At 54.5% G+C, this 21547-nt stretch overlaps 1 protein-coding gene across 2 annotated transcripts; it reads right to left on the bottom strand.

Moving 5' to 3' along the window:
- Positions 1–717: 717 nt before the first annotated feature.
- CTSB (cathepsin B) lies at positions 718–20536 on the bottom strand. Of its 2 annotated transcripts, none has more exons than XM_082469016.1 (10): positions 20384–20536; positions 9075–9225; positions 8009–8094; positions 6965–7079; positions 5230–5348; positions 4398–4483; positions 3895–4038; positions 3402–3518; positions 2152–2280; positions 718–1825 (listed from the first exon to the last, which is right to left on the bottom strand). In XM_082469016.1, the coding sequence occupies exons 2-10, from the start codon at positions 9198–9200 to the stop codon at positions 1740–1742; spliced, it is 1008 nt and encodes a 335-aa protein (XP_082325142.1). In that variant the 5' UTR covers positions 9201–9225; positions 20384–20536; the 3' UTR covers positions 718–1739. The 2 variants fall into 2 exon arrangements, 1 of the variants encoding a protein (XP_082325142.1); XR_014265552.1 differs by lacking the exon at positions 718–1825 and adding an exon at positions 2587–3062 and having other exon boundaries at positions 2150–2280.
- Between the last annotated feature and the right edge of the window lie 1011 nt (positions 20537–21547).

Genomic DNA, 21547 nt, shown 5'->3' on the forward strand with positions numbered 1-21547 from the left:
AAACAGAATTATTCAACTCAGTTTGGGAGTGGTTAGAACATGTTAGAACTTCACTGAGCTTATGAATGTATCCTAGTTGAAATTGTACAGATAACGCAATGATGAATTTGTAGCTTTAACCCTTGTTAAACATTCTGTAAGTACTATGAGTTTCACGTTTCTCCTGCAATGTTCACCACGTGTTTAAGAGCGTATTTGAGGTAGTTGTGATCCTAATTTCTGGGGCACATTGGAAGTTACACCTCCTGTGCTTCTGGGAAGAGCTGGCCCCACCCCCAGCTGTGGAAGGGAAATGACGGGGTATTGACAGGCCGGGGCGCGGGCAGAGGTGGAGATTCTGACAGTCTCCTGTTCCCTCGAGAACTGGGGTCCTCCCGTTGCGTGTGGGTAATTAGGGTGATGCGAAGCAGCAACTCTTAACCAGCATCCCGAGAGACAGGCGCTCCTGACACCGCGCACGGGCTCTGCCCCGACCCGGGGAGCTGGTCTTCCAGCAGGACTGGCTACACCGCCAGCGCCCCACGCCTGCAGGAACCCGCAGGTCACTGCTGCTGTGCGGGTGGTAAAATAAAAAGAGGTAAGCGTTCTTGCCTCTTTAATTAAGCAGGAACAGAGCTCATCGAGGCTTGAGGCAGTGTGGGGTGGTCGATTTATAGAAGAGAATGACGGAAAAGCAAGGAGAGGAGGTGCTGTGGTTTGAAAGTATGGCTGCAGCAGTGAAGTTAAAAAATTAGGTATTTATTTTGTTCCACTCAACCCAGGCAAGATATCCCTGGTTAGAGGTTCAAGGGCACCCAGATCCATGGGAACACGATTCCTTCTGGGGGAGAAGGAGAGACAGCAGCTGAAAGTCTACAGACAGTGACAATCTTCGAGATGGCACCAGGACGCAGACTTCACATTGGAGGAGAGGCATTTTATTGGCAGTCATTCCTTTCTTTGTTATATTAACAGGGTGAAGCAGTGATTTTAAAACAGTAAAAGCCGGCTTCTCCCCAAACTAGTTTCGCTGTGGTATCAGAGGGCAGCAGGTCAGAGAAACCTCAACCACCGAGTTTGAAGGAGACAATCTGTACAGCTGTACAGCTCTTCCAACAACTAGTAGACTCTCAGTCACATGATCAGCCGAGGAGCACAAAACAGAAAACCTAAGAATCATGCCAAGGACAAGACCAGAGAGGGTTAGCAGCGCCGCAGACCTCGACAGATGCAGGGGCCCTGGGAGAGCGTGGCTTTCTCCAAAGGGCTGCCCCCAGTATCTATCTATCTCTCCTCAACCTACTCCGGATCTAGAAAGCCGCCTGCTTGGGTGGGACTCCATCGAGCTAGGAGAGCTCTGCTTTCCACTCCTTTGGGAAACTACAAACCCTTCAGGTCTGTCTTGCTCCCTGGTGGTGCAAAGGCGGGGGCAGCAGGCGCTACACAGCTGGTCTACGGGAGAGGCTTGCTCTGCTGCGGCGGAGATGATATGTGCCTAAGTGCTTGTGTCATGACGGCAGTCCGTCCGCTGGGCTGGCCTTGGCTGCGTCTCCTTGGAAGACAGTGCGGATGGCAGACATGAGGCTTGGCCTGACCCAGTCCTTCAGGCCCTGGCTAAAAACCCTTGTATCTCATCCTAACTCAAAGAATAAAAGACAGACATTCCTACCCCCCCATCTCATCCCCAGTCTGAATGGCGGTATTTAGGGAAAAACTGGCCCAGGGCCGGCGGACAGGCCCACAGGAGGTTACATCATCTTCTAGTACTGACGAATGCATGGGATTCCAGCCACAATTTCCGATTCGATTCCACAGTGATCCTGTCCTCTGAGGATTTTAAAGAAGCCTAGAGAGCAGAAGTAAGACGCCCTTAAACTGTGTTTGGCTTTCGACCTTTGCCGACATATCCAGACCCACCCCTGAAAGATGGGGAAGCGGAAGTCACAGACCAGCCCCAAAGCTGTCACCAGCCGGCCCACAAGGTGCTCGGCTGGCTTCCGTTCACCCCGCAGCCCAGCCCCGCGTCCGGCCCCTGCACCTGGTGCCCTGGAGACCCGGGCCGAGCACACACCCTCTCGGGGTCAGAGGCTGCCCTCGTGGAGGCCAGGACAAGACGCCCGCTGTGCCCTGGCTCAGGGGGCCCTGCTCTTAGCAGCAAGGGGCTGCGCTCACCATTGTCACCCCAGTCGGTGTTCCAGGAGTTGCCGACCAGCCAGTAGGGGGTGCCGTTCTCCACTCCCCAGCCCAGGATGCGGATGGCGTGGCCTCCCATCATCTCTCCTGTGACATGCTGGTACACCCCTGGGAAAGGAGAAAGCGGTCAGACCGAGACCGGGCAGCCGCCCCATCTGCCACAGCACCCCTCCAGCTCGGCTGGTCACCCCAGGCAGGACAGACAGGGCCGGAGGAAAGGATGGGCCCTGGCGTTCCACGAGAAGGCTCCAGGGCTTCCCACAACATTTGGGAATTACTTACTTTTGAAAGCCTAACACACTCGAATATAGGAGGGTAAATATTAAGATGGAGGCCAATCAAATGTGCTTGTTGGTTGCCTTTAAAACTAAAGTTGTAAATTCGAATAAAAATACCAACAGTTGACTGTGTTACCTACAGGGACTCCATGTAATGATTTGTCGAAAGGGTTCCGTGGCTTAGTTTTAAACTGCTGCTCTGGGGCACACCCTGCAGAGGTGCTGTGAGAGAGGGGCTGGGCTGGCAGCTGCCAGAAAGATGCTGGCTAAGGTGCTCTGAGGGCCCCCAGGCTGCCGCCTCACTGGTGAATCACTTCGTCAAACTGAAAATGCGTCCTCTCATATAATATTGGGGGAGACTGTGTTAAGAACTGCCCAACTTTATCATTTTTTTCTTGCCAGGCACCTTGGTTTTTTTTTTCTATAAGACTGGAGAGCTTGGGAGTTTTCGATCTAGCAGCATATAAAATGAGACAGAAGCCCTCAGCACAGACTGTTCGTCTGGAAAGGGGGATTTCTAAGAGAGCTCTCAGGCGGGGACCATCCTGAATCCCCACAGCAAGGTGCTCCCTCTTTCCTCATCCACTGGGTGCTGGGCATGATGCTTAGACTCTGCCAAGACAAAGATGAAGGAGGAAACCTACAGTTACAACGTGAATGCGATGAGGAAGCAATGGAGGCGGGGATGGAAAGGCTCCCCAGGGAGATATTTGAGCTGGCCTTTCCGGGAGGAGTAGGAATTGGCCATACAGGAAACCTCTGGAGATGCCAGGGGGAGCCAGAGGACAGGGCAGGCAGGAAGCTGCCGAAAGCTCTACCACCAGCCAAGGAGCTGCCAGGGGCGTGTGGCACCGCCTCCCCCTGGAGGCCCGCCTCCCACCCAGGAGGTCCGGCCAGCCGGGAACCCAGATCTCCCTCCTCCGCCAGCTGCCACCAGGGGTCGAGACACACCAGACTTGTACAGCAGGAAGTCCGAATACACGGAGAAGGCCCCCTCGACTGGGCCGTTTTTGTAGATCTCCGCCATGATCTCCTTCTCGCTACCGGAGACGCTGTAGGAACTGCATCCTGCAAAGGAACCGGCCAAGTGGGGCAGGGCGCCTCCCACAGAGGGTCGGTCAGTCACTCACTGATGCACGGGGCTTGCCCCGGCGCGTGTGCGCAGTGAGCCTGAGGCCCTGGAAGTAGGGCAGGCGGCCCCCAGAAGGATTCTAGGGCAGACTACTCCCCCATGAAATGAGGGCTTTGGTCTCTTCCTTCCAAGGCTGAAGGTCTAAGACACCATTCCCGAAGACTTCAGGGTGGAGACGGGCAGAGAGTGCAGTGCGCTGCTCCCTCCCGTAAGACAGGCTCCATTCTGTGTTCCTGACCTAAGACCTCACAGCCCTGGTCCTCCCTCCTTGGCTTCCCCCGGCCGGTGCGCTGGGTCGCCCGCCCCGCTTACCAAAGTGCTTGTCTTCTTTGTAGGACGGGGCGTAGCCGGGCTCACAGATCTTGCTGCACTTGGGGGTGTCGCCCTCCCCCGTGCACGGGGGCCGGGAGCCGTTCACGTGGTGCTCGCAGGGGGGGATGGAGTAGGGCCTGCAGCCTGAGGGCCAAGGACAAAGGCAGGTGTCAGGAGAGAGCCCCGCAAGGGCCCTGAGGCCCGGGAGAAGAGCGGGGCGATGGCTCGCGGGAACAGAAGTCACCCTCAAGCCTGCGGCACTGACACCTTCGTCCTCCTGTTGCTAACTCCGCCACACACAAGGCTGCCTTGTCTTTCTACCTGAAGTTTCAGCCCAGCATTCCTGCCCTCAACCCTTAACCTCTACTTTATATGGGAAAGTGAGACCACTATTATTCCTGCCCTCAACCCTTAACATCTACTTTATATGGGAAAGTGAGACCACTATTATTCCTGCATATAAAATCCATCTGGCCAGATGGGGGCTGAGGGCAGACACTCACCCACATGTGAGTTATAGAGGCCCCCAGACACCAGGCCATGTTTCGTCCAGAAGTTCCAGGCTCCAGAGGGGAAGCCGCCATTACAGCTGAGAAAAGAACCACTGGTTAAACTCATGGCGAGTGGTTCTCGCTGCTCCCAGACCACAGCCCGGTGCACCACCACCGCCTTCAGCAACTGGCCCAACGGTTCTCCCAGATCCCCAGACACCCCATTCATCCTCCTGACAGTCACTTCTTGCAGGGACTCCCCCAGGCCTGCCCACAAAGATCCCCCAGGAGACAGAAGTACTTTCATAATCACATCCGCACCAGTCTCCGTCTTCTGTCTAGGCAGCGTTCTCGAAGGGCAGTACCTTAGAATCCCCTGGGGCTCTTACAAAACACCAATGCCAGGGACTCCCACTTCACTGCCGTGGGGTGAGACCTGGGCACTTTTTTTTTTTTAAACTCCCAGGTATTGCCAATCTGCAGCCGCATCTGAGAACTGCTGTTGCAGAACCAAGGGCAGAGTTGGCAGAAGACAGGGATCTGGTTACTCATGTGGCTTACCTGGGAGCCCATCACCCTTAATTACAGAGAAGGAGACAGGCCCCAGACCACTACATTTCCTCAAGCAGGAAAGGGGAACCAGCACGACAAAACCCAGAAGCTACGCCGCCTGTGCCGAGAACGTGTGTCTGGCCTGAACCCACGGCCCACACCCAGCTCTGCGCGGCCGGCCTGGTTTCCGACGCCCCGGGTCCCCATCGTGTCTCAGCAGAGGCGGCGTCCTGCCTGAGGGAGCTCCCCGGCCAGCGCCCACCCGCGGGTCTGCTGAGGGGCTCCGACTCACCCATCCCCACACTCGTCGCCACAGCAGGTCAGCATGTCCTCAGCGGACACCTCCACGCTGACACGCCCGTTGCTGCGGATGCAGAGCCGGTCAGAGATGGCTTCCACAGCCCCGAACGCCTGCAAGAACCGGCGCACTGAGCCCCATCCTGCACTGCGGGCCCTCCAGCCTCCACCCGGGGGGCGACGTCGGGCACCCCGCGCCCTCCTGGCGGCTGGCCCCTCTCCACGGCAGCGGAGGGGCCTGGTGCTCGAGCTGGGCATTAAAGCAAGAGAGCAATCCACCCCAAACCTCTACCTGGGCATTCAGTTCGCTGCTGAAACATGCGGTCTTTGGTTTCTGACATAAAAATATAGCTTGTACGAAGGACGAATACTGTACGATTCTACTTACGTATGAGGTACCCAGACTAGTTAAAATCGTGAGACAAAAACCAAAAAAAAAGGGCTTCCCTGGTGGCGCAGTGGTTGAGAATCCGCCTGCCAATGCAGGGGACACGGGTTCGAGCCCTGGTCTGGGAGGATCCCACGTGCCGCGGAGCAGCTGGGCCCGTGAGCCACAACTACTGAGCCTGCACGTCTGGAGCCTGTGCTCCGCAACAAGAGAGGCCGTGATAGTGAGAGGCCCGCGCACCGCGATGAAGAGTGGCCCCTGCTTGCCGCAACTAGAGAAAGCCCTCGCACAGAAACGAAGACCCAACACAGCCAAAAATAAACAAACAAACAAACAAAAAAAAAACGTCAGGGGTGGAGCACACAGCTGTTAGTGTAACCGATTCCACCGTGGCCCCTGCAGCTCCTCCGGTCCTTCTGCTGACCCTACCCAGGGCTGCACGGCGCAGTCAATCACTTCTGTGTCATCAAAGGCTTTAGTATTTACTAGATTTTAATAATCACTAGGACCTGGTAGCCTCTATGTTCTGTTAGTCCCCAAACAATGATGAAAACCTTCGCTGACATATTCCTGGTACCCGTGAAACAGGCTAGTTACCTATTCATGAATCTTAAGAATGCACTTTCCCTTTCCAAGCACCTACCTACCCCCCATACCCTGGGTGAGCTATGGAACTGTCCCAGGGGCTCCTCAGCAGTGCAGAAGGCGACTGCACATGCTTCCGGACTGCCGTCCCCACTCACACCCCTCATCCCGATCCCACCCTGCGAGTTACCCTGGAATACACTGATTCACTGATTTAAAAAAAGAAAAACCACAAGAGACAGAAAGCAGAAGAGTGGTTGCTGAGGGTCAGGGAGACGGGAATGGGAGTTAGTGTTTCGTGGGGACAGAGTCTCAGTTCTGCACGATGAAGAGCTCTGTGGACGGAGGTGGTGATACCTGCACAGCAACCTGAATGGACCCAACGCCACATGTCATGTGTATTTTACCCAAACAAACACAATTAAGAGAGCTCATTGATACAGAGGAGATGCTTCTTCAAAGTTAATGGTGTTTGCTGATGGCCTGGGACAGTGTGTCAAACAGAAATAAAAACTGCTTCACAACCCATACGTGGGACACGCCCTGTACAGGGCATTCTGCACGTACTGATTCTTCCGCCTGGTCCTGCAATGATTCACGACCTTAGGGATCCTTCTTGTTTTTATACTGGTGGAGACTGAGACTCGGGAACCTTCTGTGACTTGCCTAGTCACAGCTGGTCTAACCTCAACTCCCCTGGTCTCTCCCACCCCACCTGTCCCCTGGCCCCAGCCCTCCCGGCCAGCAGGGGCCTCACCCAGCAGGAGCCGCAGGAACCCTGGTCTCTGATCTCTCTGATGGTCGGGCAGTTTGGCCACTGTTCCCGGGCATCGAAGCTTTCAGGCAGAATCATGCCCTCAGCAAATGCAGCTCTGGAAAAAGGAAGGTCTCCGTCACAAGCTGTCACCTTAGAACCCACGCTCCCATCCCCGCAAAAGCCAGCTGACTGCCATCACCTAGAAGGGAAGAGGCACAAGGATATGCAAAGGAGGGTGTATGCAAGGGTGTCCCCTTGGAATGTTATTTATTTATTTAAACACTTTTTTTTTTTTTTTTGGCTGTGCCGTGCGGCTTGCAGGATCTTACTTCCCCGACCAGGGATCGAACCCGGGCCCTCAGCAGTGAGAGCGTGGAGTCCTAACCACCGGACCACCAGGGAATTCCCCCCTTGGAATTTTATAAAACAAAATAGGTTCTACTGCTCCACGTAACTTACCATCCTGTACGTTTCTTTCTACACCCATTTTATGGATATTTTTGAGGAGTTTTCGCCACAGGGTCCAGATAATTGTATCTCTTGCTTCCCCAACCCGACCCCGAATCAAACATCTGCCCAGGTTCATCATTTTTTAAATACCTTCCCAACTGTGTAACGGTCCCCATAACGTAACTATCCCATCCTCACCGTTAGATTTTTCTAACGCTTCCTTCAAAAGTAATATCTACATGAAAATAGAAACTGCAGACTTTTCTAGAAAAAATAAACATTAATGGCAGATCATATGGTTTTTCTTAGATTTTCCTTAAATTATTCAAGATTGGGTCCATTCAGATCTTGGAGACCCAGACCTGGGGCCTTTCCCACTGCGGCGGGGACGCCTGGAGAAGCACCGTAGGAAACTCTGGCATCGGTGGCTAGGCCCTGTACCTCAGGCAGAGTCCCTGCAGCTCTGGGGGCAGTGAGGCCTACGGCTGCCAGGGAAGCCTTCTTGCCTCCCCCTTCCCTCTGTGCCAAGCATCTCTGCTCCCATGGCAGTGGTACTGGTGTAGCCGTGCGTCCTCCCCAGTAGTGGGCACTCACCTCTGGGGCAGCTTGGGCCCGCCCAGGAAGGTGCCACACAGCTTCTTCACGTAGCTCAGGTCCACGTTGTAGAAGTTGTGTCCAGCCTGGAAGACAGCCGCACCCATAGCGGTCACCCACCAACACGGGGCGGCGGGGGGGTGGGGATGTTTCCAGAGACGGGGTGGAGCATGCATACCACCCACACAAGCCCTGGCAAGGCCAGGGGTCCCCTCCACCTCCGCAGAGCAAGGGGGCCGGGGCACTGCTACAGAACAAATGTCTGTGTCCCCCCCGCAGAGTGCATGTTGCAACCTAACCTCAATGTGATGGTGTTAAGAAGTGGGGCCTTTGGAGGTGCTTAGGTCATGAGGGTGGAGCCCCCATGAATGGGATCAGTGCCCTTTTATAAGGAGACTCCAGAGAGCTAGCTTACCCCTCAGGCCAAGTGAGGGCACAACAAGAAGTCAGCCACCTGCAACCTGGAAGAGGGCCCCCACCAGAACCTGACCATGCCAACACCCTGATCTTGGACCTCCAGCCTCCAGAACTGCAAGCAATACATTCCCGTTCACAAGCATTGATCCACACACTTTTGTTACAGCGGTCTGAACGGATTAAGACAGGCATCTGCAGAGCAGGCGGGGAGCAGCCCAGAGTGACCGCACGGGCAGTGAGCAGCTCTCAGACCAGTGGGTATCTCCTCCAAGCTGTACCATTTGCTGACGTCACGAGAGACCCTCCACTGCCCTGAACATGGCTTACTCCTCATCCCCCTGTTCCTGTTGCCTCGGGCCTCAGGGCTGGGCAGAATCACGGAGCTGGTGGTACTGATGGGCTGTGACACCTACCACGGTGGGGTTACAGTGTCTACCTGGTGGTGAACTCTTCCAGGGCTGGTTCACCCCCATGTGCCTTCACACACTCTCACACACAGACAACACACACACGAGGGAAGGCGACAGGGCAGTGCGCCAGTGGCCAGGTCTATTAATCAGATCAACTGTCTAGGACACACTGTCCCATGGGCCACAGCTGCAGCCCCTCCCTCGGGAGTCAGAGTATACAGAAGGGGCCCCCAGCCCACCTTCCACGTAGTGTTTTGCTTGTTAATGAAGTTGACCAGCTCATCTGACAGAGGCGGGAAATGCACATTGCTCCGGGCACTGGTCAGCACCACCAGGCAGCTGAGTGTGGCCAAGAGCCGCCACATTTTGGAAACTGGATCCTAGATTAACCTGGAAAGGAAAGGACACAAGACATCAGGATGCTTCTTCCCTCAGTTCAGGTGCTTGACACACACAAGACGTCACCTCAGGTAGCCCTGTTCTGGGGCCACAAACAAGCCAGTGGTCAGAGGGATCCCATTCCGTCCTGGCTCCACCATCTGACCCCTTGTGCTCCTCAGTTTCCTATTCTGGAGATGAGGTGTCAGCAGAGCGCCTTCCAGCCTTGGTGCCCACGTGCTCTCAGGCCTTGTCTCGAAGCCCCAGCCCACGCCCACAGCGTGCAGGACTGTGAGACGGACCCATGTTTGTGTCCCACACCCCCAAGTTCAAGTTGAGATCCTACACCCCAAGGTGATGGTGTTAGGACGCGGGGCCTTTGGGGAATGATGCGGTCACGAGGGTGGAGCCCTCATGAATGGCATTAGTGCCCTTATTATAAAAGAGACCCTACAGAGCTCCCTGGCCCCTTCCTCCATGTGAGGACACAGGGAAGTGTGACCACGCAGGGGGTCCTCACTGGACGATGCTGGCCCCTGATCTGGGGCTCCCAGTCTCCAGAACCGTGAGCAGTAAGTTTGCTTGGAAGCCACCGTCTGTAGCATTCTGTTGTAGCGGCCTGAATGGCTAAGACAGACTGTGTGCTCCCCCTCCAGCTGGCTGGGAGCATGCACGAGAGAGAAAGCCAAGAAAGGGCTGTGCTGTGTGTGTGAGGCCCCCTCGGATGCCGGCAGGACACCGTGTCACCCGGTCTCTAGAGCTGCTGCAGGGCCAGGGCAGGGCTCACAGTCTGAAATGATGCTGGTCACTGCATGGTTTGTGGATCAACTATCTTGTGAGCTGTGAGGTCGGGGCCGAGGCCGCTCTGCTATCCGTCAGAACCCACCCCAGGGCCCAGGTGACAAGCAGTTCCAACAAGTCCCTCCCAAACAAATGGACAAACCCGGATCTTCAGGCAAAATCGAATCCAGTGCCCTCCCCACTATGGCCAACCTGCCTCTCCATGGGTTCCTGGAACAAAGTTTGTGACTTCTCCCAAGTTTGTGCTCCCAAGGAATAAACAGCCTTTTCCTGTGATCATGTCTCAAGTGGAAGACCAGTGGGATAAGAAAAACGCAAGAAAAGATAAATCTCATGAGCCACATTCTGGACACCAAACAAGCAAACACAAGCCCACCTCCAGCCCTGCATGTGCTGTCTCGAGAGCCGGGAAGCAGAGCTGGTTTGGCCGGTGGTACAGGTCTCCCGGGACTGTCCGTGGCTTTTCCAGTCAGCCAAGGGCTCTGCTTCCAGTTTCAGAGACGGGGCTCCCGAGAAGGGAAGCCATCCCATCACCACCAAGGCCTTAGCTCTTGGATTGACCTGCAGGTCAGGAGACTGCCAACTTCCAGCTCAGCCTCTGAGGCACGCTCTTAGGCAAGAAGCTCTGATGAGAGCAAGAAATGTGACCTGGGCGCCACAGCACTGCGGGGGGCCTTGTGAGATGCCCACTCAGTGAGCGTGTGTGTGTGTGTGTGTGTGTGTGCGCGCGCGCGCGTGTGCGTGCTGGGCCCTCCTGTCCCTGACCTCAGGGGCTGGCACAGCAGGGTCACTGGGTCACCTCCTCAGGTCACAGGTTTTTGTGAGGGGTACACAAAGATGACGTAGGTGACAGCACCGAACATGCTGCCTTCCACACAGTGAATTATATTCAAGGGAAAACCTAACTTAATTGTTGCTTAAGCAACAATTCACTTGGAGGAATCCACGTGTGAAGACAGCCAGACGGTTCTGGAAAAGAACAGTGATGGAGGCCTGAAGGTCTGGGGTGGGAAACGTATGATAAACCCTGGGTGACGCCAGCCCAGGAAGAGCTGCATCAACTAAACAGGCCATTCGGAAGCACATCCTACGAGGGAGGAAATAGCACATCTTGGTGGATGGTGCCTGCACAACTGGCTGTGCATTTTGGAAAAAAGAAAAAAAAGACTCAATCTTTACCCTCAAGTCCTTACTATACAAAAAGTGCTACATGGAACAAAGATCTTGAATAAAAACAGAAGTTGTATGAAGAAAATAAGGGCACTTTTAAAAATGTAACATTGGCGTGAGGAATGCCTAAGATTGACATAAAACAGAATCTTAAAGAGGAAAATGATTACATGAAAATAAAGCCTCTCTTCTAGAAAAAACAAAATACAAAGTGACAAATGGACAAAAAACAGTCCTTACAAATACTTAGGGCTCCGTTTCCCTAATACGCAAAGGACTCAAAAAATCAGAACAGAAAAAGCATAATAGAAAAATGGCCAGAAGATATACACAGTAAATGTACAGAAAAAACTACAGAAGGCCAACAGATACTTAAAGATGCTCAGCAAAGAGGTATGTATCTTCCAGACTGGCGAAGGCTGCAGGGTTGGAGAGTTTTCAGCTGGGGTTAGATGTGCAGGGAAACAGATGCGGACGCTGAGGAACACCCAGTGGCAGGTGTGACCCAAGCTCTATCAGTTCTCCTCACTGCATGCCCTTCGACTCAGCAGTTTGACATTTAGAAATTTATCCCACAAGCCTCAAGACGAAAGATACCGGTACACGGGCGTTCACTAAACATTCTCGGTGTTCGCAAAAGACCGGAAAGAAAGCATCTAATAACATTAACTGTAACAGCTGTGGTAAACGCTTAAATAATAGAATACATAAGCAGCCATTAAGAAATGAACTAGTTGAAGTGAATCACACTGTACTGATAAAAAAGACCAAAATAGACAGTAAGTGAAGGAGAGCAAAGCAGCAGGTGAGTCATGGCAAGTGTGAGCCCATCAAGCCACGTACATGTTTATCCCTGTCACTCGTGGAAAACGTTGAGAAAAACATACACAAGTCCCAAGAAACGGATTTTCATTATATAGCCGCCTTTTTTTTTAAATGAGCATGTTATATATATATATTTATATTTTAAATGAGCATGTTATATATATATATATATTTATATTTTAAATGAGCATGTTATATATATATATATTTATATTTTAAATGAGCATGTTATATATATATATATATTTATATTTTAAATGAGCATGTTATATATATATATTTATATTTTAAATGAGCATGTTATATCTGTGGGGAAGAATAATAGCTGGTGCTACCAAAGACCCAGAGCCACCCAACTGAAAGAGCACTTGTCCTGACGAGCCCCCAAATGCCGCTTCCAATCAGACGCCTTCTCCCCGGTGACTTTCTGCTCAGAATGCTTAACCTTCCCATTTTCAGTGACTCATGGGGAAGCTGGTGCTCAGTGACCCCGTGTCAGGAGCCTCCAGACTGTTAGGAAACGTCTTGCCGTGTCCGCGTGTGGCAGGAGGGGCGCCAGAGCTCTCTGGGGCCTCTTTTAAAAGTCTTCTGGGCAGAGACGCAAAGCAGAGGGTTCCTTTGTATTGACACCCTGACTTACCCCTGGCGTCTTAACACCGCTCCAAGATGGGAGGTGTGTTCCCCACACGTGGGCGTCCGGACCCCCCTGGCAGGTGGAGGCCTGGCCGATGGGCCCGTCAGAATCGCACCTGGAAGGGCCGCCACCCTCGGCTCTCACCACTACCTGTCCCGGTGTCAGGAACGTGGCAGGGTCCTCAGGAAACCAGAGGCCATCCGCGCAGAACGCTCCCTGTGTGTCAAACAGGAGCGTCCCCAGGGCCCCTGCGGGCTCAGCCGGCCGCTCACGCGGAGCATGGGGCTCTTCCCCGCAAGCGGACTGCACAGATCTCTCTGGGGTCGGGAATTCCCGGGCGGTCCGGCGGTTAGCTCTCGGCACTTTCACTGCCGAGGGCCTGGGTTCGATCCCTGGTCACCCCTGGTCCGGGAACTGGTATCCCGCAAGATGCATGGCGCAGCCAATAAAAAGGGGGAAGGATTCTCTGGTTTCGCGGGGTCGGGGAACGCGGGCAGCTCCCAGGTGGTTCTCAGTTGCCGTGCTGACAACTGCCCCACGCCCCGCCCTCCTTTCCTGCTCCATGGCTCCTGTCAACCGGTCTCCCTGCTCATCCCTGGCCTCAGTGAGAACCGGGCCCATGAGCCTGCGGTCAGGGCGCAGTACGAACCACCACTCCAGTCTGGTCATGGGGCCTTCCCTGCAGCCGCAGCCCGCCCGCCGGGGCCGCAGCGTCACAGGAGAGCATCCGGGCTGGAGTTCAAGTGGTCAACAGCCGCGGGAGCCGCTGGAGAGGATGAGAGTGGGGCTTGGAGTCAGGAGACCTGGATTCCACTTACTTCCCAACTGTGTACCCGCCTTCACTGAGCCTCAGTCTCACCACCTGTAAAATGGGGCTAGTGACCACTCGTGTCCCCGGGTGGAAGTCCAGAGTGAAAGGAGGGTGCCTGCCAGTCAGAAGGCAGCAAAGGCCCCACCCTTCTCCTCCTCCCTCTCTCCTCTCCTTTCCCCACTTTCGGTCCGTGCCAAACAAGTCCAGTTCACTCAAACCCGCCCAAAATACCTCCACGTCACAAAAAGCCCCAATTAAAACTGAGATTTTAACCCCAATCAATCTTCCAATGGACCTCTCCCTTCCAAGGGTCCGGGGGCTGTTGAGATCCCAGAGAATACGGAATCAAATTTCTCCTCCTATGGGGACAGAGAGATGCCCCTGCATTCCAGTGGACACCACCTCTTCCTTTCTGTCCACATCCACATGCATCCTGAAACAGGACAAACTAAGCACAAATGGTTTAAGGCACGAACTCTGCTGTTACCAAGCCAGTCACGGTCCCACTCGTGGCCTCAGCACGAAAACACCATCAGCTTTCACTTCCCCTCTTTTGAACAAACATTTCCCTTTTCTCAATTCTGTGGGGGTTTTTCCCCCTTAAAAACCAGAGAGAAAGGACAGAAAGTGCTTACTGTGAGGGAAGAGGGCCCCAAACAGGATTAGGACACCTGCAAGTCACCAGATCCCCATCAGGGTGTGGTCGGGAAAAAGGACAGCTGTGGGCAGATGTGACTTGCAGCCCTCAGTCAGCTGACTTCCTGGGAAGACCCTGGGCTCCACTACACCCTCTGGCCCTCTTCCAAGCTACTCTCTGGCTGTAAAAAATAGGCGCTCTCATTTCTTTCCGCTCCAAACCCCCTAGAGCACTTGACTGTTTATATGAAAGCACATTCCGCTCGAGCTCCGCAGAATGTTGTCCTGGGCAAAGTAGGGCCTGCGTCCAGGTGACTCTGTGAGCCTCCCCCAAGAGCAGAGCTGCTCCCCACATCACCCTGAAGCCAGTCCTGGGCCCACCATGGGCCTCGGGGCTCTGGAAGGAGGGGGATGAACACAGGTGTCCTGACATCCCAGGGACACACAGCCAAGCTTGATTTTTAAAACAGCTTTCTTATGTGGTTAAGAGCCCTCTGTAGACTGGATTCTAAATCTGATCTAAGGAGACGGGACATATGTACCTGAAATTTCCAAACCGGCCAGCTGCAGTCTTCCGGCTAACCCAGAAAAAGATGGATGCATGTCCAGCCACAGTCTCACCAGGTCCCGTGCTCTCCCTTACCCCCGGCTGCCGCTTAAATACTGCTGACCCCTTTCACTGCTGGCTCAAAAGACCTGAGTACCTACATTTTGCCAACAGCCACAAATTATGGTTGTTTCTTACATGTCAGCAGAGTGGCTCTAGGCGGGGGGAAGGTGGAAGGGCTGGAGGGTTGTGAAGGTTCAGTGGGACCTTTTTGCTACAGCTTGTGCTTCTTTCTCTTCCACAAAGACTACGCTTGCCCCTCGCCGTCACCGCGTTACTTGCTCCCGAAGCTTGGGCCGTTCCAGCGCACCCACACAGAAGCAGGCAGGCCTGTGCTTCCCCTCCGTGTCAGCCACCCACTGACACCTCGATGTTGGAGTGGCACAAGCGCCTTGACCTCAAATGTGCTCTGATCGACCCGAAGGGCACCCGGGACCTCTCCTCGAGTCTGAAGCACAGCCTTGATGTGGTCTTTCTGTTTTACGTCTTGGTTCCTAATGGAAACATGTGAAGCTGCTTTCCGGCTTATCATCTTTAAATCAAAACCAAAACCAAACAAAGACAGCTGCCAGTCTTCATCCTCACAGCTTTAAGGAGACAGACGGCCGGGCACCAGTTGGCTATCCAGCCCCTAGAGCCGGGCCCCCCGCAGCTGAACGTGCCCAAGCAAGTGCTGTGTGACCCAGAAGAGGGTCACCGCAGGCTCCAGGAGCTGTGAGAAGGCCCCACCTGCCTCGGCCACCTGAACCCTTTAGGACACGCACAGGGCCTCCCCTGCTCCCCATCTGCCAGTCTGTCTGAAATAAGTGACTGATTCCCACCAGGCTCGGCAGGGAGGCCTCCTCGAGCTGCTCTCCCGTGGTGCCTGGAAACCGTGCGGCTACAGTGCCCACAAATGGAACACTGCTTAAGATCAGTCACAGCAGCTCAAAACCTGCACACACAAGAAAATTACTCCCCTAGGCCTAAAACAACTGACCCCCTCAAGAAGGCCCTCAGCAGTCAAAACATTTTGTATTTTTGAGAAACATGACCATTTGGGCAAAGTTCTGGAAAGTTCTGGAGGCTTTTGCTTGCTAGATTGCTCCCCGACTCCGGCCCTGACTTAGTGAGATGCTGAAGGGGTACTTCATCCCCGTGCCTCAGCTTCTAAAACAGGCGTGCTGCCGGGATTCTGGAGGACCTTGGGGCTGCTTCGTAAAAGCTTTCAGAAGTCCCTGGAGGCTCAAATGAGATTAGCGCTCCCTGCCTCTGCAGCCTGCGGGAACACAGCAGCTCCCTAATTCAATCCCAGGCTGGAGTGCGTCTCCCTGCTGGCTGGGCACTGGTGGGGGGGGACTGGCAGACACGAGAGCAAGCAACAGAAAGGCCTCGCCTCTCCGGCTTGGTTCGGGTTTCCTCCCCTGGGGCCCTGGGAAGATACACTCCCCTCGCCAGCCTGCTGGGAGATGGAAGGAGACGTCTTCCCCGCAGCCTGGCTCGGTGTGGACAGCCCTACTGCCCCCAGAAAACCATCCCCCACGCACCAGCACCAGCAGCGCCAACATGCCGCTCGCTGTGCACAGGCCGGTTAACTCCTGCCATCCCAGGGTAATTCTTTCTATTCTCAGCTGTATCCCAGCGTGGAAGAAAAATCATGATCCCCCTACTCAGATGGTGGTTTATCCTGCTATCTTGACCACCAGAACAAAGCACCCCCCAAATACCTGCAGGGTTAAGTAGATGGAGAAGGCGGGGCTGATGGCTCCCAGCTGATGTGTGACAAGGCCTCTACCCTGGAGCGGCTGAACCCCTTGGGTGGCATCGCCTTCCCTGGTCTTGCGCAAGCCCAGAGGCCATGTGACTGGTTTGTTCCAGTGAGCACATCCTGCCCCAGTCCAGGTCAGCAGGTCCGGGGGTCACAGAGAAGCTCAGCCCCGCTGGGTCCCTCGGCAGAGTAGCTAGTTTCACACTGCTCTATACTGGATCAGTTCATTATCTAGATGGTATCTGTCCCATCCTCCTTGCCGCATCCGTGCTGGTAACTCTAGGTTATCTTGATGACCAGACTAAGTGAGTGATTTGCCTGGTAGAGACAGGCAATACAGTCAAGACTGCAGGCACCGTCCTTCCCAGCACCCAGCATTCATAAGATGGTAGTGAAGGAAAAGGGCCTCTGGTCTTGATTAAGGCTTTTGTTTGCCTGGTGAGGGTAACTGAAGCTTGAGAAAAGACCCAAGGCAAGCTCTGGATGGTGTACCTGGGTAGGGACAGAACTGCCAAGAGATCGAATTGTAGAGATTCCTCCACAATTATCTGGGTGACACCTGTCATGTCACAAACGTGCAGGTGCCTCAGTTTTCTCACCTGTGAAGTGGAAGAGTCAGACTTCCAGTACCCAAAACCCACACGCATCCTCAAAGTTAAAAAATCAGAAAATATTATCTAATTGCAGACAAGTCCAGATACCCAGGTTAGGATCAAAAGAAACCTTCTTAAGTTCTAGCTGTGGACAAACACATGAAAACCCACAAACTATCACTGATCAACAACAAAAATAGAAACACCTCATCAATGATTTCCTAGAGCAAAGAATTAAATTTGACTTCCCAGTCATGCAAATTAAAACAAGGACAGCATTTCAAACGCACCAGACTGGCAGAAATTAAAGTCCGATAATATCTGGTGTTGGTAAATATGAGAGACAAGAACCCTCAAGGCCACTGGGAATATACGTTGGTAAAACCTCATTGGACAGCACTGTCAGTATCTAGAAAAATGGAAGGTGCACACACCTTAGGACCCAGCAACTTACTGACTTCTCCTGCTTCTGCCCTAGAGAAACTCTTGCAAGTGTCTGACAGACACAAGAATACTGCAGCGCTGTGAGAACAGTGAAAAAGCAAAACTGTCCCTCAGGAAATAAATACACCGTGCATTTAAGATGAATGAACTGGATCTGTTATGTATTAACATAAATCAATCTCACAGACACAAGTGGAAAAAGGACATGTGCAGTATAATTAAAGTATGTTAATTTCAATAACATGATTCGCAAATTAATAAAGTATTAAAAGAACAAGGAGAAAAAAACCCAACCAGGCAGGGGAATCACAAAGAGAAGAGCAGACAGGAGTTACAAGGTCCCTCAGGCACCAGTAACAGATTTGCAGAGTGAAGAAGCTGGAAGCTGCTGCCTGCCGCCGGGGGCCATGACCAGCAGGGAAGGCACTGACTCTAAGACCCCACCCACCACCCCCGTGACCACACACACACACACACACACACACACACACACACACACACACCCACCCACACACACACACACACACCCGAGATAAGAAGCTGTGGGTGCTGCAGAAAGCAGGTGGGGATGAGGCCTGCGCTTTAAAACGGGACTGAAGTCTAAATATTTAATGGTGTTTGATCCCTAGATCCCCTCCTACCCAAACTAGGGTGGGATGTGAACATACCAGGCATGGAGAGACTTCGGAGTCATCTCCCAGGCACCCTTGCTTAGGCAGCTCTGGAGCGTGCACTGAGCGTGAACCAAGAAAGATGAAGACATGACACGAGGGGTGGAATGCCGACGGCCTCCGAAAACCCAGTGAGTCCAACACACACCTGCGTGTGCTTCAACTAGATTCGTCCCACTCACTGTCAATCCTGACCACCTCTACACGTGAGGCTGAACCACATCCAAGTGCCTGACTGCGATCCTGCTTGACCTACAAAAATCACCATTTCATACAGTTCAGCCTCACGTATTTCCAACGCTTTCCTTCTGCTAAACTGCCCAAAACAGGCGGCAGACACTGTGGGCCCTCACCCTGGAACGTTTCAGTTCTTCTCTCCCCAGGATGGGGATATTCAACACAACCCCAACTCATCACCACATTTAAGAAAACCACCCAACAGACATGCCAAGGCTCAGCTGAAAGCACTCTTCCTTCACTTCCCTATCCAGCTGCCAATGGTAACACAAGGTATCTTAGCCCTAAAATGTATGCCACTTTCTACTCCAACTCCCAGGGCCGGCAGCTGGGGAAAGAAAGAGCCCATCTACAAGGAGGGCCGCAGCTCGAGCTGCTGAATCGGCAGCACACAGGCAGGGGCTTCCTGGAGCTAAAGGGCTTCCACACTCACTGCCTGGCCAGTTCAGAAACAGGCTCTCCTGACCCAGCAGCAGGGGAGCTCAAGGGGAGCCTGGGCTGTGTCTGGCCCAAGTCGCCTTCCCCTGGGCCTGGGAAGCCCCCAGATAAGGGATCTGCACCCTTCCACTTGGCTGCACCCCAGCTCTGGGACAAAAATGCCCCCAAAGGTTTGAGCGAATCCATTCTCCAGGGTGCCTTCAACTCTTTGGGAAAGCCACACAGGTTGGGGGCGGCCCAGCCCCTTTCTTTCTCTACGAAGCTCAAGGGCGCTAGGTCACCGTCACCAGTGCCAACAGGAAACAATCCTCCAGGAAATTAAGGATGTTATGAAAGAAAAGGAAAGTAGCCTTTACCAAACCAGACGCCCTGCTAAGGCTCTTCCTCGTATCATCCTGCATCTATAGATTCAACTAGATGAACGCACCTCAGCTGCATTCGCCTCTAGTGAGGCCCCTGAGGGTCAGTTTTTCCAGAGGTAACCAAAGGTTCTAGGCCTCCCTTTGAACCCCTCCTCCCCGCACTGGGTACGAGTCTCTCCTGGGTCAGGTGGAGGGAATGTGGAGCCTGGGCTACTGTCCTTCTCCCCGCGCCAGCCTACTGGCTTCCTCAGTGCCTGGGGAAGGGGTTGACTGAGGCCCACGAAGAAGACAAATCCAATTCACATCTACCTGGACAGCCGGCGGACCCCCAAACTCGGTCACCCCACAACGCTCCCTCTCCGAGGCCTCCAGGGTCATCAGCTGAGCGATGGGCGAGGCCCCCGGGGCTCTGCCCTGCCTTCGCCTCTCCCGCAGCACCCTGGGCCCAGGCCGGCTCCCTTCCTTAGCAATCCAGGGGTGGGCCCGGCATCTCCATCTCCCCACACTCCCGGGGGGGCGGGGAGCTGGCACCCCGGGTCCTACAGTCTCCTGTCCCCCGCTCTGCTTAGTTTCTCCTCCCATCTGTGGATTTAACTCTTCCTGTGGGTCCCACCCCCCTCCCCCCAGTTCCAAGTTCCTATTTTCCAATTTCTGTCTTCTGGGGGTCCCCGAACTTGGGTGTGATTGTGTGCAAGAAACTGCCCAGGCAAACCTTTTAGAAAAAGAATACACCTAAAACTGATGCAGGTAAATACTATCATCTCAGCAATCTGCCGAGGAAACTGAGGCCCAGAAGCTCAAAAGGGGCTGGGGAGCCGGGCTGCCGCCGAAAAGTCGGCAGGGCCCGGGCCAAGCTCTTCCTCGCAGGCTCCTCCCTCGGATCCCACCGCCCGCCCCTCCCCGGCCCTGAAGACGGCGGACCGTGGGGTCTGGATGACCCGGCCTGGGGTCAGAACACGGCCCGGGGACGCGGCGGGAGGGAGAACACGAGTCTCCCAGCCGGAGTGGGAATGGGGGAGGAGCCCGCGCTACCCGCGCGGGGGTTGATTTCTGCTTTTCTCACCACAACGACGTCCGGGAGGGCGCCGTGCCGCCCCGGCTCGCCCGGCTGCGACTGCCCGAGGGTCCCCCCTTCCTCCGGCCCGGGACGCCGGTCTCCCCATTCCCCCGACCCGCCCGCACGCACTCACTCACCGCGCTCTGCCGCCGCCGCAGAAGGCCTGGGCCTGCAGCCTGAGACTGCCCTGGCCGCCGCTGGGGATGCCGCTGGTGCCTGAGCAGCCGCTGTAGCTCCCCAGGGTCGCCCCCGCGCTAAGTACCGCGCCCGGCCCCGCCCCGCGCCCGACGGACTCCCCACGTGACCGCCGGCGCCCCGCCCCGCCCCGCGCCCGGCTGACTCACCACGTGACCGCCGGCGCCCCGCCTCGCCCCGCCCCCGCGCCCGCCCGGCTCCCGGCCGCCTGGGAAGAGGGGCTCTGAGCTCCGCCGGCCTTCACCCTGCGCGCTGGGTGCCGTGCGGAGCGCCCCGCCTGGAGAGATTCCCCGGGGCCCACCCGGCCGAGACGCAGCGCATCAAAGCCAAAGCCCGGATCCCTACTTGGGGGAGGGGATTTCGTTGATACAGATCCTTATTTCGTTGATCCAGAAACAACTGCCAAAGATGGGGATATCGAGACAGCGGGCTTCCCAGAAGAGCCTTAAAAGCCTGTTGGCTTTACTGTTCTGAGAAAGGGTACCTATCAGATAGTCCAGCTATGTAAGAAAAAAAAAAGGTAGTAGTTAATTACCACTGAGTACTAATTTCAGGAGCTGCATCAGGATTTCTATAGAGAATGACCTGAGAGGCAGAAATCTGTTTGGAAGAGGGGTGCCAGGAGGCCGGTCCTGAAGAGGACGTACACAGCAAGCACACTGTGGTACTTGAAGTTTACTTGTGGGTGGGCGTCCCTATGGAGGCTGATGGAGGGGCTCAAGTCCCACTTGGTTCCATGATTCCCCGGATGTTTTTTTTTTTTAATAAATCTATTTATTTATTTATTTATTTTTGCCTGTGTTGGGTCTTCGTTGCTGCGCGCGGGCTTTCTCTGGTTGCTGCGAGCGGGGGCTGCTCTTCATTGCAGTGCGCGGGCTTCTCACTGTGGTGGCTTCTCATGTTGCGGAGCACGGGCTGTAGGCGCGCGGGCTCAGTAGTTGTGGCGCACGGGCTTAGTTGCTCCGTGGCATGTGGGATCTTCCCGGACCAGGGCTAGAACCTGTGTCCACTACATTGGGAGGCGGATTCTTAACCACTGCGCCACCAGGGAAGTCCCCTGGATGTTTCTAATACACATGACAATCTTGCGAGGTTGGTATGATCCC

The sequence above is a fragment of the Balaenoptera physalus genome (assembly GCF_965194825.1).
Source record: "Balaenoptera physalus genome assembly, chromosome: 7".
Lineage (NCBI taxonomy): Eukaryota > Metazoa > Chordata > Mammalia > Artiodactyla > Balaenopteridae > Balaenoptera > Balaenoptera physalus.

Excerpts from the sequence above, each read along its gene's own strand:
- CTSB (XM_082469016.1), bottom strand. The coding sequence starts at position 9,200 with ATGTGGCGGCTCTTGGCCACACTCAGCTGCCTGGTGGTGCTGACCAGT. Across the intron at positions 8,095-9,074 it reads AGCAAAACACTACGTGGAAG|GCTGGACACAACTTCTACAA; the intron begins GTGGGCTGGGGG and ends GCTGTCTTCCAG. Across the intron at positions 4,484-5,229 it reads GGCGACGAGTGTGGGGATGG|CTGTAATGGCGGCTTCCCCT; the intron begins GTGAGTCGGAGC and ends TTCTTTTCTCAG.